General features: G+C 37.9%; 1 protein-coding gene across 1 annotated transcript in view; it reads left to right on the forward strand.

Moving 5' to 3' along the window:
• The first annotated feature begins 1,239 nt into the window (after positions 1 to 1,239).
• Positions 1,240 to 14,062, forward strand: part of igdcc4 (immunoglobulin superfamily, DCC subclass, member 4) — a 79,463-nt gene continuing 66,640 nt past the window's right edge. The window contains exon 1 of the mRNA XM_081358898.1: positions 1,240 to 1,633. Within this exon, the coding sequence (XP_081215024.1) occupies positions 1,567 to 1,633 (67 nt within the window). The 5' untranslated portion in view covers positions 1,240 to 1,566. The remainder of the gene's footprint in view (positions 1,634 to 14,062) is intronic.

The following is a 14,062-nucleotide window of genomic DNA, read 5'->3' on the forward strand; positions in this document are numbered from 1 at the left end:
TTTTATCTAAAACTAAAATAATTGGTTTTAGTAGCTTTTTATTTTATATTCTTTTGTTTCTCTAAAACTGAATTAAATGGTTTCAGTAGATTTTTGCTAAGATATTATTGTATATCATTTGTGTGAAATATAAAACATGATTAGGGACAACTCTCTTTTTTCTCACTTTTGCTGTTACCTCAGGAATGTGGAGGGGGTCATATCAGATGCTGACACATAACTGAACCGGACAACAAATTCAAACTTTCTGTCAAAAACAGATGTCTATCACAAACACAGAAAATACACCCAGCTTGTGTGCACAAGAGATAATGGTTGTGTGAAACAGTCTTCAAACTTTCTGTCAAAACCACATGATCTACGGATAAAAAGGGTCAAATAGGGTCAAAAACTTTCTGTCAAACCACATGATCTACGACTAGCTAGGACAATAGGGCAAACCATAACAACAACATATGCCGGATAGACACCGGTAGATAAAACTGTCAAAACACATGATCAAACGGTCAATACGACAATCCATATCCATATCTATACACGGCAGAAAGGGCGGGACAGGTCAACGGTCAACCGGAAGGGCGGTGACCAGATGTCTTATCTGGGGGCGGGACCGGAAGTCATCAATCATTTTGACACATGCCATAGGGTAAGTACTACTTAAGATAGATTTGTGTTCAGGGACAGTAGGCTATAGGGTCCCGTGCACATGGCTGACTCAGTGGCCAGGCTGAGTGGGATCCTCAGCCTGTAGGAGCACATGACACGGATGCACATGTGATCTCTCGCCCCCTCAGACACCAGGAGAGAAGAATTCTCTCTCAGCCCATTTGAAGGTCATGGCAGAGGGTCCTGCAACCCCAGCTGTGTGTGTGTGTGTGTTGCAGACTATAGTGAACCTATGACTTGCATATCAATAAACAAGTGAATCTTATTGACATATAATTATGTTGTGGATTGTAGTGGCACATGGAATTGTCTTTGTAACACTGAATTCACAATATTGTAAATATAGAACACATCTGACTTTAGTCTATTATACATTGGGGAAAGCTAGCAACATATCAGCACATCATATAAGATAGCCTATAAGGGTGTCTTTTCTCATTGCAACTAGCGAAATGCGAAGCTCTAAATAAATCAATGTATGTTCATTTTACATTGTTGTGTCGTGTGTTTGGCGCAGCGCGTTTGGTGAAACTATCGTGCAGCCTTGTCTGTACACGGAAAGGGGGTGTGTGAGGATACTGGCAGCGTTTCATGCAGCTCCAGCGGACACCTAAAGCGGGACTCACTGGTGTGTGTGTGTAAAGAGAGCTAACACACTCTCACACACACTTAACATTTGGACACAACATGGCGATGAGGGACACGACGACTCTTCCCCGACTAACAAGACCACGTTATGTTATAGGTTAGGGGGAGCGCGCGACAGGGAAATACGTGAAATTACGCGAAACGAATTAAACCTGAAGAGATTATTTCCCGAATTCCATTATATGCATGTAGCTTGTAGCGGTCATATAAAGCACACTGCTTTACCCCGCTGCTGGAAATCAAACGCTGTACATGGCGGTGGAGAATATCTGGCTCTTCTGTCTACTTTCTCTGGGTTACTGTGGAATATCCGTGCAAGGTAATACAAGCTAATCTAATCCCCGGTGTTTTCCCATGCTGTGTCTTTTGAGTTGTATGTGTGTGTGTCTTTTAGCCTACATATTTAAATGTATTTCTTTGTATCTGTCAGAGTGTGTGAGTATAGATGGGCTGGAGAGAGAAATTGTGCACCTTGCTTGTTGCAGCGTTGTGGAGCTTTTACTTTTTCACGTTTTCCTTTTTTATGCAAACAGGCAGCCTATTTACACTGAAGTACAATATTTATTTGTGGATTCAACTTTTTTGTCACATCCAAACTTCACTTTTGTAAACGCACTCAATATAAAGTAACGGTTGGTTGATTTAACGTAATAGTTTAGCATACTGAAACATTAACAATAAAACAAATCCTAGATGAAGAGAAATACAGCAAGCCAATTCGCTCAGAGGGGCGGATAGTGTAGTAGGGGGCTCTAGTTTTGGAATGTACAGGTTCATAGTCATCATCACTCATCATTATAGCAAAGTAAGTCTGGTCAAAGAAATGTTGGACTTTAAAGGGGGTTTGACTGAATGCCTTATTTGGACTTATTTAGAAGCCCCCCGATCGATGGACGAGGGGGTGTCTTAAAAAGTCCATATTATCAGTCCACGTAATTACTTAAAAGTTGCATCCCCATTAACTCATGTTAATATATTCAATTATTAACTAATAAGGTATTAGTGTCCTGAGTGTCCTTGAGTTGAATATCTGAAACTAATTTGTTAAAATGGCCATTTGTTGTTTGTCTTGACACTGAAAAAAAAAACACACACACACACACACACACACACACACACACACACACACACACACACACACACACACACACACACACACACACACACACACACACACACACACACAAAAAAAACACGTAGAAACTGCATAAGTTAAATTGTCATAATTCCTCAAATTGTTCTACTAAATTGTGATATAGCCTATATACCTATAGACATATTAATTGTAATCTTGCGTAAATAAATGTAGCCTACATGTAAAAGTTCAAACGACTACAGCTTTAACAACAGAAAAGTTTATTTTGTTATTTTTAAACGACCAAAGTGCCTTTCACACAGAACAAGATGACATGAGTTGGACAAGTCAGGTAGAAGAGACGGCAGTCTGCTTATGTTTCATAGTGTCTTTTAAGTGTCTTTAAACTTAAACCAATAAAATACTTATTCTGCAACATTTTCCCACATTCCCTAAATTGCCAAGACAGCAACACATGAAAATAAAAAGATATTTTGTAGCTTGTTATATTACCTTTGTCGCCCACTAGAGGGACTGGACTGAAATACCCCCACCCCCCAAAATTTACCCCCCTGAAAGGCATTGTGTAATTCGCACCCTTTTTAAAGTAGAGATTTGGGTGAGCGGAAAATTACTGTCACGAGCTTGTTGTGGTATTGATAATTCTAGCTTAGACATTTAAATCAAATAATTGACTTATGAGTTTAAATATGGCTTTGATGCTTTTTGTGTAGAATACCATAGGCCTACTTTTGTGCTATTTTATGGCATATATTTATCGCACTAAATGGCATGTAATGAAATTAGAGAGATCAAAGACGGTGTTGTTATGGCTTGAGAGGGGTGAGTGCTGGCGCTGTTCAGTGCAGGAGCTTCAGGCAGGATTCAGCGACTTGAATTCAGTCACAGGCGCTGGAAGAAAAAGGGGTGGGGAGTGGTCAGGGCGACTTATCCAAAGACTATACACCTTATTTACATAACAAAGAAGAGCACTGAAACACATGGGCACCTCTTGGCATCCAGCGATGCCCTTGTCTCACCGATGTCCATTGGGAAGTATAAACGGCAAACACAGCGGTCAAAACAATATGTCATCTTTGAGCTCTGTTAACGATTTTAGTGCCTATATTATTTACAGCGGGGCAGGACCTACTTGTGATCAATTGCATTAAAAATGTTTGCGCTAGACCGTTGTGCTGTTAGGGTTGCTCTGTTTTCGTTTAAGTAGCCTACTTATTTTATTTAGTTAGTTTTTTTTTTTTTTGTTATTAGAAAATTCTAAATACAACTTGTGATTTTCTTTCAGCATTGTTTTGACAGATTTTTTAAAACATCTTAAAGGTAGGATAGGCAATTTCAGAGAGGCTAGCAATAGTTTTTAAGTCCCGCCTTCTTTTATTCAGAAGGTAGGATTCTGCCATATTGCTTGTTGCAGTTTCTCCCATTCATAAGTAATAGAAGTGTACTATCTTTGTTTATAGTCTTTGGCAAAAACTCATTTTCAAGAGGTAGATTTAATAAAAAGATAATATTATAGTATATTATATTAATTTGCATAAGCCCTGTGGTTCGTTCATTCAGTAATATGTATATGTTGAAAGCAAGTGTGCCGCACAAGTCCTTTAAAGTGAAGCCAAAGCATTTTGATCGCCCCCTGGTGGCTGGTTGCAGTAGGCCTATAGGTCTTAATCCCCTCCCTCGACATCCTATTACTCTTCGAATAATTTTTTTCTGAAGATGGTTTCTGTCATTTTTGGTAGTTCTTATCACGTAGACGTAAGTTCAAGTGTTTGTTTTTCCAATGATTTTGGTTTTAGTTAGTTATTTGATGCTATATAAACAGGGTGTAACATCATGATTGACAGCTGTGCTTGCGATTGAGTACTGGCGGGACCTTGATACCATCGCTATCAATATGCGGAAGACTCCCAGAACTACCGGGAGAGGGGGGATGTCTGTAGCCGTGTTCACAGGATGCGGACTTCGAAGGAAGTGAAGATCAGACCGAGCATTGTTAAGTGGGACGGTATACGGGGGATTGTGCTTGTTGCCTAGCAACCGTGACAGCTGCAGTTTACGAGCGGGAGCAGCGTTTGTACTGGACTTTTATGAAAAATATTCAACTGTCTGAAAAAAAAAAACCAGGATTCTCAACCTGTCTAAATATGTTCACCGTGGTCCATTTCTGTACATATAAGTATGAACTGTATAAAATCGCATCTCAGTAAGATGTCAACATTTGAACTGCTTGAAAGTTTTTTACTTTTACATTTGTATCATTAGATATTCCAGTAAGTTGAAACCCAATACTTACATTTAAAAGTGTAAAAAAAATCCTGTTGTCACCTGCATGCAATGAACTCTGGGGAAGGGTAGGGAACTCCTTTAAGGATCCATCGGTTGTATCCTCCATTGCCCTGGAAACGAAGGATGCATTTCGAGGCTACATTTGAAGGAGCCTATAAATTGGGACAGCCTTCGTTGCGGCACTGTGACGCAGTCGGCCTTTGAATGTGGCATTGAATGTGGATGCAGTCTCTGAATTGGCAAGGAGCTTGTGACTGCTGCAGATTATTTCGTTGTTGATAGTGTTACCATAGAAATGCACAATTCCGAGTCCGAGGACGTGAACAGCGAGTAGAACGTCATGGGTTGCCATCACTTCATTATTGTGAACACAGCATAAGCTTGTTGTTTTGGTTCAGGATGAACTGTAAAAGGTGGCTGCTGTTTGTTTGTTTGCTGCTCGGTGACTGACGTCTGTCTACAACTCTGCAGCGGAGCACAGTATTTTGACAGGTGTCACCGCAAGAGATGCTGTAAGCAAAAACATTACTTTGAGAAGGTAGAAGGGGTGGTTGTAAGTAGACCTCCTTGTCTGAGGGTTCAGGTTGATCTTCGAAAGTCATGAACATAACACCCTATTTGTTCACTGCAACTATTCCCTCCTGTCCACTAAGATTTGTGCCCACAATTTCAGGCTGGCTTTCCCTGAGGCTGTGTGCCGGGTTTACAAAGAGGAAGAGGAATGTTGTTATATGTATGTGTGTTGTTGTGTTAAGTGATGCTGGAGAATCTTGAAGGTAATTTGAGGTGATCTATTCCTCTCTTCTTTCTCTTTATAAAAATATCTGTGAACTCTTGGTGACTAGATGATGAGTGGTGCACTGATGCGCTTAGGAGGCTGTACATTTCCACTTTAAAAATCCAGTTTATGTTTTGCTTTCTTATATTGTGTTGTCTAACATTCCAGTGTTCTCCTAAAAATCCATGTACAGCTGTCTGTTTTTTTTTTTTTAAGACAGAAGCAGCGTAGAGGCCAGAGGGCATGTTTTACAGGGTTTGTCACATGGTCTCACAGGCATGCTGCTCCAAAACCCGTGACTCAGTGCTGCAGTGTGTGCTCTGTCCTGGGGGGCTCACCATGTTTTGATCACAACATCAGTGCAACATAGCCTGTCCTGCAGAAAGGAAAGAGTTACTCTTTTGTGCTCCATCGCATTATTTTCAGCTTCATCACTTGATCTGCTGTGTAATCTTTCTCTAGTACTGCTGCAGCACTTCTGCCATTACCACCATTAAAGCATCCCTTCATGACCTAATTTTCCCTCTTCTTTATCAAGCCTTAATATTGTTTAATGCCCCTGAGAGAGATGAAGGGATTTTCAATAATTGCACAAACTGTAGACTGAAGCAGATGCTTCTGCATGAAGTCAGAGTAGTTATAGTAGGGAACAGTATATAGATGCATTTATACTTACTTTCACTGCTTGGTCTGTGATCCTTAAGTTGAAGTTATTGTTCAAAAAGAAAATGTCTTGCTGGTTAACTTGCAGGGATGCAGTGATCGTGAAATTCTGGCTTTCCTGATTGTTTTGATGTTGTGGCAGATAATTGATAAATGGTGAATATTATAAGCACAGCAACTCTCTTCAATATGTGCTGAAAGTGTGTGTCAAGAGCTCTTAAATCTTTGCCATCATTATCCTTTTAAATTGATTATCTAAATCTTAAAACATGCAGATATACTTCAATTATCAGCTGATGAAAATTCAATATCAACTGATAAATTAGGGGGAAAAATCAATGGTATTTCATAATGTTGAGTATGTGAACTGTCATTGAAAAAAGATGACTTTCTAATTCTTTGTAGATGCAGCTTGGGGTTAGTGCGAATGCCCTTTAAAGTCAGCATGGGACTTGATGTTGTCCGCTGGGAATTGATTGGATCATTGTCATTTGCTAATTGCCAGTTTTCTGTAGGGAAAGTTGAAACTGGTCTTGCTGTTGGAAAACCTTATTGCTCTGTTCTCGCGCCGGAATTTTTAACTCTTTCCCTGACATTGATGAAACTTTTTCGTCATTTATGAGACAACGCTTCCCCGCCATTGACTGAAATTTCCTGCTTTCAATGTGTTCACTGTTATATGGTAGAGGGCGCTATGACACATCTTCTGAAAGAGTACTGAACCTCCTGATCAAAAGACATGTGAAGAAGAAGCAGAAACAAGCGATAGCATAGTTATATAATGCGATCATATAAATTAAAACTGCCTAATGTTACTGAATGAAATCGACCCAGCACGAGGTACAGGACTGCGATGATTTGGGGGTGTTGATTTACTCAATTTTCTCCATCTAGTATGTTTTGATTATCTTTCTGAATCCGATCCAGACGTAGTCTTTGACAAAGAAGCATTTTTCTCAGCTTTTTTTTTTTTTTTTTTTTTAAAGCAGAGGCTGTTTCTTTTGATATATTGCATGTTCAGATATTCATACAACAAAATATTCTGGAGGCCATGAACATTTTGTGAAAATTGTCAAAAATGCCAGCTGTGGTTGGCAACTTTTTTTTTAAATGCCAGCGGGGAAAAAGTTAATTAAAGATTACGGCACATTGTTTTAAAAAAATAATGTGCACATATAAATCATTTATTATAAATTCTGCAACATTCCATGAACAACTTTGATTTCATGGTGACTTGAGGTTTCAGTTAAGATGTTTCTGCTGGCTTGTGTTTGTTTTCTAGATTTACTGTGTATGTCTTTGTTCTTTTATACCTTAACTTTGACGGTAAGATTTAGGTTGATTAATATTATTTAGTTTGGGTTTTTTTTGGTTGGGTGTATGTGGTAGTTTCAAGCCTCCTTGTATTTTGCATTTGCCGGGTTTGCTGCTCATGGTGAGGTGAATCCTTTTTAGGTGAATGAAATGTGGTTCATACAAGGAAGTTATTCATTATCCTACTTCCTGTCAGTCTTTACAAAGGTCTGCCACAGGTTGTTAACCCTAGGAAAGGTTGACAAATCTCTTCAATGATCTCTGTATGTTCTTAATGTTTTAAGTAGTGAGACCTGAAAGTGATTCAGTTGTTGTTAGATAAAAAATTGAACATCAATGTAATATATATTTGACCACCTGCATTAAGTCCAATAAGAATCCCCAAGTTGATCTATGGGTCATATGAAGCTGATAGTGCTTAGTTCTCTGTGTTCTGTGTTGCAATGGCTATTTGAGTTCAGCATTTGTACACATGGACTCCAGGGATACTGTGACCTGGATAACAGCTGTCAAAATCTATCAGCATGTGGCTTGACCAGGGAGAGAACCTCAGATGGGTCAAAGGGAGATGAAAAGAAGGACAAAGGGAGGTACTGGATGGGTCGATGGGAGAATGGACATGTTTAATGAGTAACTGGAATAATTAGTATTACCCATTTAAATGATCATTAAAGTGATTGCTTGTAAATTCGTTTAATTTAAATGTAATTTAAAATGTAACTTAAAGATAAATTAAATTCTGTCAGCAATTACTTACCCTCATGTTGTTCCAAACCCATGACTTTTTTTTCTGCTGAACACAAAAGAAAATATTCTTACTTTCTTTTGTCCATAAAATGGAAATTAATGGCCGCCAAAACTGCTCGGTTACCAACATTCCTCAAGACATTTTTTATTTTTATTTTTTTCACAGAAGAAAGAGCATTTTACTGATTTGACACGAGATGAGGGTATATGATGACTATCCCTTAAAAGTTCTCTCATACTAGCAAGTGACAGAGCCAGCATAGTGATTTTTATTTTTTTTTATTTTTTTATTTCAAGTCCACTCTATAACTTCAACTTCAATGTATCACTGCATTTCCACCACTATGAGTTTATAATTGACTTGTTTGCTTACATACAAACTGCCAAGAACATTCAAGCCCTGCCAGAGGCCTCTTAGCCAAGAGCCAGGAGAATATTTTAAAAATAAAGTTGAAGTTTTATTAATGGTTTCTATACTGTTCGTAATCACATTTGATCCAATTCCCTTAGTTTTATTGGACAGCTTGCTGTTAAGCGTAGCCAGAAATGTTTCCCTCACAGTGATCAACATCCAGTGTTTTTTCAGCAACTCACCAGCTCCCACTTGAGTTTCTGTAGCTTATGCATAGGGGCTTTTTAAACTAAGACTACTATCACACCGACCAGAATGACCACAGTCAATTTTGTCTGATATCTGTCCATACTGTGCCAGTATCTGTTTTTGTTACATAAGTACACACACACACACACACACACACACACACACACACACACACACACACACACACACAAACAAAACAGCTTCAAGCCCATGTGTACTGTGATTTACAGCGATTCACAATGTTTATCCAGTCGGTAAACGTTGGTGTTTAAAAGAGGTCATGATCCTTCGGGTTTTGTGTATTCTCTATACATTTGCTGAAACAGAGAAGATCATCACTGCTGTTCAGTAAATTATAGAGTTTCAATGGGTTGACATTAGTTCTCTGAATGAATCCTGGAAAAGAAAAAGTTGGGTCCAAAATTATGATTTTTATTGATTAATAAAAACGTAGGTGTGTCATCAGTCATCATTCTCAGACTGTGAGATAAATGACAAAATGTTGCATTAAGTTTATATTATGGATATTATGTTAAGTACAATGTTGAATTCTGTTTTGTGTTTAATGAATAATCATTCGAGATAATGTGTTATGTATAGTTGCATGTTAATATATGGGTTGGTGCGTGCATGTGAGCGAGTGTGTGAAGCGGGGTCTATTCCTCATGAAGCTGGTTGGGCAAACAGTCATACGATCGCATTCCTTCCATTCCGTGCTGCTGTCCACTTGGTCACATGACCACACAGGAGGGCTCATAGTGGTGTGGGGAGGCATGACTTAGGAAGGGGAGCCATTTATCACTAAGGACAATTGTGGATGCAGGCTTCCACATTTACAAGGGTGTATTTTTTTTTCTTCAAAGCAGATGTATTAAACATGTCAGATACTGACTGTTATAAAATTCTCGACACACAAAGAGGCTGTGAAGATAATTAACAAGAGTAGATTCATAAAGGGTTTATAACCTTGCCGGTTCACCAGGTGTTTGGCTTTCGTTGCATGATTTTGTCTGTCTGTGTTAGTGCCTTTGTCCTGAATTTCCTTTTTAAAATGTTGTCAAAAGACTGCAGTAATTGCCTTGACAAAATAAAATCGCAAATAGTTCACAGAGGAGAAAGAGTAATTGTAAATACCGTCAAAGACTCCAACTGAGCTATTCCTGCTTTTAGTATTGATGACAAATGTGTGGATAAATGTGGTCTTAAACCAGACCTGTGCCCGGATTGGGCCATCTGGGGAGCCCACTATTATAATGTTGTGCACTGGGAGACCCTCTTGAAAGTCTATAAAAAGACAGTTCTGTTATTTTCAGGATAAGTAAGAGTGAGCACACAACAGGACAGCAGACATTTCAAGTCAACTCAAAAGTGATTTATTATTAAAAGGTACAGTGTATTGCCTAAGCATTTGCAAGATTATTCACATAAATTATGTATACTATACAGTGGCCCCAAAAAGTATTTGGGATTGTTCATCCAAAAATTTACTCACCCTCATTTTGTTCCAAACCCAGACCACTTTTGTTCATCTTCGGTACACAAATTAAGATCTTTGTAATGAAATCTGAGAGATTTTTGTACTCTCCATTGACAGCTACTCAACTATATGTGTATAAAAACCTAAATTTAAATCTGTTCAGTGTATGCCTCTTCAGAAAATTTGGACAAAACCACTCAATTCATATGGAATAGTTTTACAATCTCTCCATTAACTTTTTGAAGTGTCAAAGCGGTAGTTGCGTGGACATTCAAATGTAGGGATATTCAAAACAGACACAAGTATTTTGACATTTTCTGGTTGTCAAATGTTAGTTTAACATGCTTATATGATGGACTACTGTTATTATACTGTGAGAGGAAACAACTTAACATAACACTAAGTTGTTCTAAACATTACCTTGCCAGGTCTAGGTCTGTCATGTGTTTGCAGAAGTGACTTGGTTTAATTAATCTTAAATTTTTCTTGTAAATTTTTTTTTTTCTTTCTCTATTTGCATGACATTTATAGTGGCCAAAGGTGTTCAAATAGTGTTTCACATATTTTTGTAAAGCATTCCTGTGGTTCCATTCGCAGTGAAGGATGTGGCTAGAAAAGCCAATGTCAAGGGTTCATTTCCCAAGAAATTTATGCCATGAACTGATAAATAGTCTTGAATGTAATGTAAGTCTTCCAGGTAACATGCCATATATCTCATACTATTGCCTAGTTGTATCTGTCTCTGCTCTGCTCCTTTGCTTTTGATCTAGCTGCACCGAGTTTCCCTAAGCAGAATTCCCAGAATTTTATATGCAGAGACAGATAACATCAATACATATCATGTTAGAACTTTTGTGTCTGTGGTTTACAGATAAAGAGGTAGAGCTGAAGCTTCCGTAACTGTCATGACTGTTACCTCTTATCATACAGATAGCATCTGTGACAATGGAAATGCTTCTGCCATTGAGTATAGATTTGGAACTGGGTTTTCACTTTGCCATTTAGTTTTTCAGACAGACTAAGGGCGTTTACTTGCACTTTAAAGGTTCTATTTCACATGGACTAAAGCAATAATTTGTTTTGGGGGGTGGGGGTTTGCCTTTAAAAACTAGCATGTGTTTGTGTGTACACTACTGTTAAAAAGTTTGGGGTCAGTAAGATTTTTTGAATGTTTTTGAAAGAAGTCTCTTAAGCTCAGTAAGGCTGCATTTATTTGATTAAAAAATACAATAAAACCGTAATATTGGGAAATATTTTTACAATTTCAAATAATTTTTCTATTTTAGCATGTCATTTATTATTATGACAAAGCTGCATTTTCAGAAGCCTTCAGTCTTCAGTGTTACATAATGCCTCAGAAATCTTTCTTATGCTGATTTGGTGGTCAGAAGAAACCACATTTTCTTTGATAAAAAGCTCAAAAGAGCAGCATTTATTTGAAAATTAAAATATTTTTAACATTAGAGATGTCTTCACTGTCACTTTAAATCAATTTAAAGCTTGCTTGCTAATTAAAAGTATTAATTTCACAAAAACATCTTTCTGACCCTAATCTTTTAAATGGTAAATATGTATGAGTGGTAACTATGGACATCATGGTCTACTTTTGAGTCCAGTTGCAACGGTTCACATGGCAGGGGCACAGCTGCAGGATGTGCAAAGTCTAGCGAGTGAGTCATTCTCCGTTCATGGTCTGAGGATATAACTTGTCCATTCCAAAGGAACTTTGTTTTTGCCATGGATGCCAGAACTGCCACAGCCAGAAAGAGAAAAAATGGTTTTACTTTTTTGTACATAAAAATATTGCGAGAGATTTGATGCTTGAGACATGAATTAGTTATCTTTATGTTGAGTTGTTTCAGCGCAGACCCCTGAATGGGATGGCACTCTTGCACAACTGCTCTTGAAGCCCTATTTAAGACATTGTTAGGCTGTGAGAATTGGCTGTCAACTTGGGAAGCCGTGACCTCTTGAATAACATCGGCTTATTCCACTCATCAGGACTCGCTCAACAAGCAATTTAAAAGTCCTTATCATCATCCTGATTTTGAACGTAGTGAGATTTGCTTGGAGTCCTGTAATTGTTTGCACATCTCCCTAGAGCACTGTGGTTATTTTTTGGTGTACTGTAATCTCTTCTGTAATATTCCTGAGAGGCTTCCCTTCATTTGGCCTAGAACCGAAACGCCACAATAGTTTGGTAAAGAGATCAGAATACTAAATCCTAAAGCTCAGCTGATAGGATGTGCACCTAGATAAGATTCAGTTTTCGCTGGGTTTCGTTGATAGACCCCTCCTGCTAGTATAGAGATGTCGATGAATACACAAGTAACAATTAAGTGCACTGAGGATTAGGGCTGGGTATTGACAAGTTAATGGTAATTTAATGGCTTTTCTGATGTAAATGTAGCATTATGTGACATGTTGTTTACAAGCTGTTTTACTGACGTCTTTCCACAGTTGAAACATTGATTGAGCAATTACATGAGACATGATACGGATTTCTGTAAGTTGTACTGTATCTTTCAACATACCTTATGATGTTCATTCATGTTTATTTCGTGTTGTAAATAGTAGTAAAGTAGAAGAGATGATCAGTTCTCATGCGCTCTGCACTGCTGCTTTGCTTGAACTGAGATGCTACAGCGATCTGCCACACCACATTAAAGAGCGCCACAGAAGTATTTATTGTTTGAATTTCATAATAAAATGGGTAGAATTTGAAATCTGAGACTTTGTTTCATATCAAAACTAACAAAGCACAAAGCAGGCAATTTATTGAATGAGAGGCGTGCTACAAAGTTTTGTTCATTCATCAAATGAAAACAGACTAAAATACCAATTCTTGGGATTTAAGAATCAATGTTGGTTCATAAAAATAAGAATCGATTAAAATCAAGAAATCAATCATTTTTAGCCAGGCCTACTCTTCTTAGAAGTGGAAGTCATTATAATTGGGTAAACCTCTGTGGTGAACAGGAACAACAAATATTTTTTTTGCATTCCCATTTGATCAACAATAGTGTTTCTATGACTTTCCAAAAGAGAGAGAAAAAAAAAAAAAAAACATAATGAGAGACTGATCAGTCAGAAGAAAGAAAAATGTAAAATTTGCCGTCACTCCCTCAGCTGTTGTGTTAGTAACACTTATCTCAGTAGCGTTAACAAGTGTTCTGTAATTTAATGTCAAGGTAATAAAGCACAAATAGTGTTATAAATGTACATTACATTTTTTTTATTTTTTTTTATTAAAACATAAAAAAAATAATGTTTATGACAACATCCATTCCTGGGTCCTGAGGACACTTACTAGATGTGTTCACTTCCATTTTCAGTGTCTTTTCCGGTCTGTCAGTATTCCTCACATGCTTCAAGAGCACTGACCTCAGTAATCAAATGCTTTAAGTGGCAAGACACCTTGTTTCCCAGTTGGTTGCTTTCTAGCTAAACAGATTAACAACAACATTGCAATCCAGACTTTATAGGACACTTATCAGTGATGTTGAGAAAAGCTCCTAAAATAATCACCCTGCACTCTACACTGTGGTCTTGCAGTCACGTTCCTGTCACTACTAACGGCCTGCTATTAGTTTGTTAGTGTGTTGTTGCTTGCAGACCTATCAATTTGCTGATTTATTTATTGTCACTACAACTAAATGACACATCTGTCACTCTACTGTCACTGTTTGAATTCCTCCTACGTCAATCCCTTAGGCATACATTTTTTTATTAAATACAATGTCTGAGGTACAAAAACACATGCAGCCTCTTATTTGTGACAGATGA

Source organism: Scardinius erythrophthalmus (genome assembly GCF_964197995.2).
Source record: "Scardinius erythrophthalmus genome assembly, chromosome: 2".
Taxonomy (NCBI): domain Eukaryota; kingdom Metazoa; phylum Chordata; class Actinopteri; order Cypriniformes; family Leuciscidae; genus Scardinius; species Scardinius erythrophthalmus.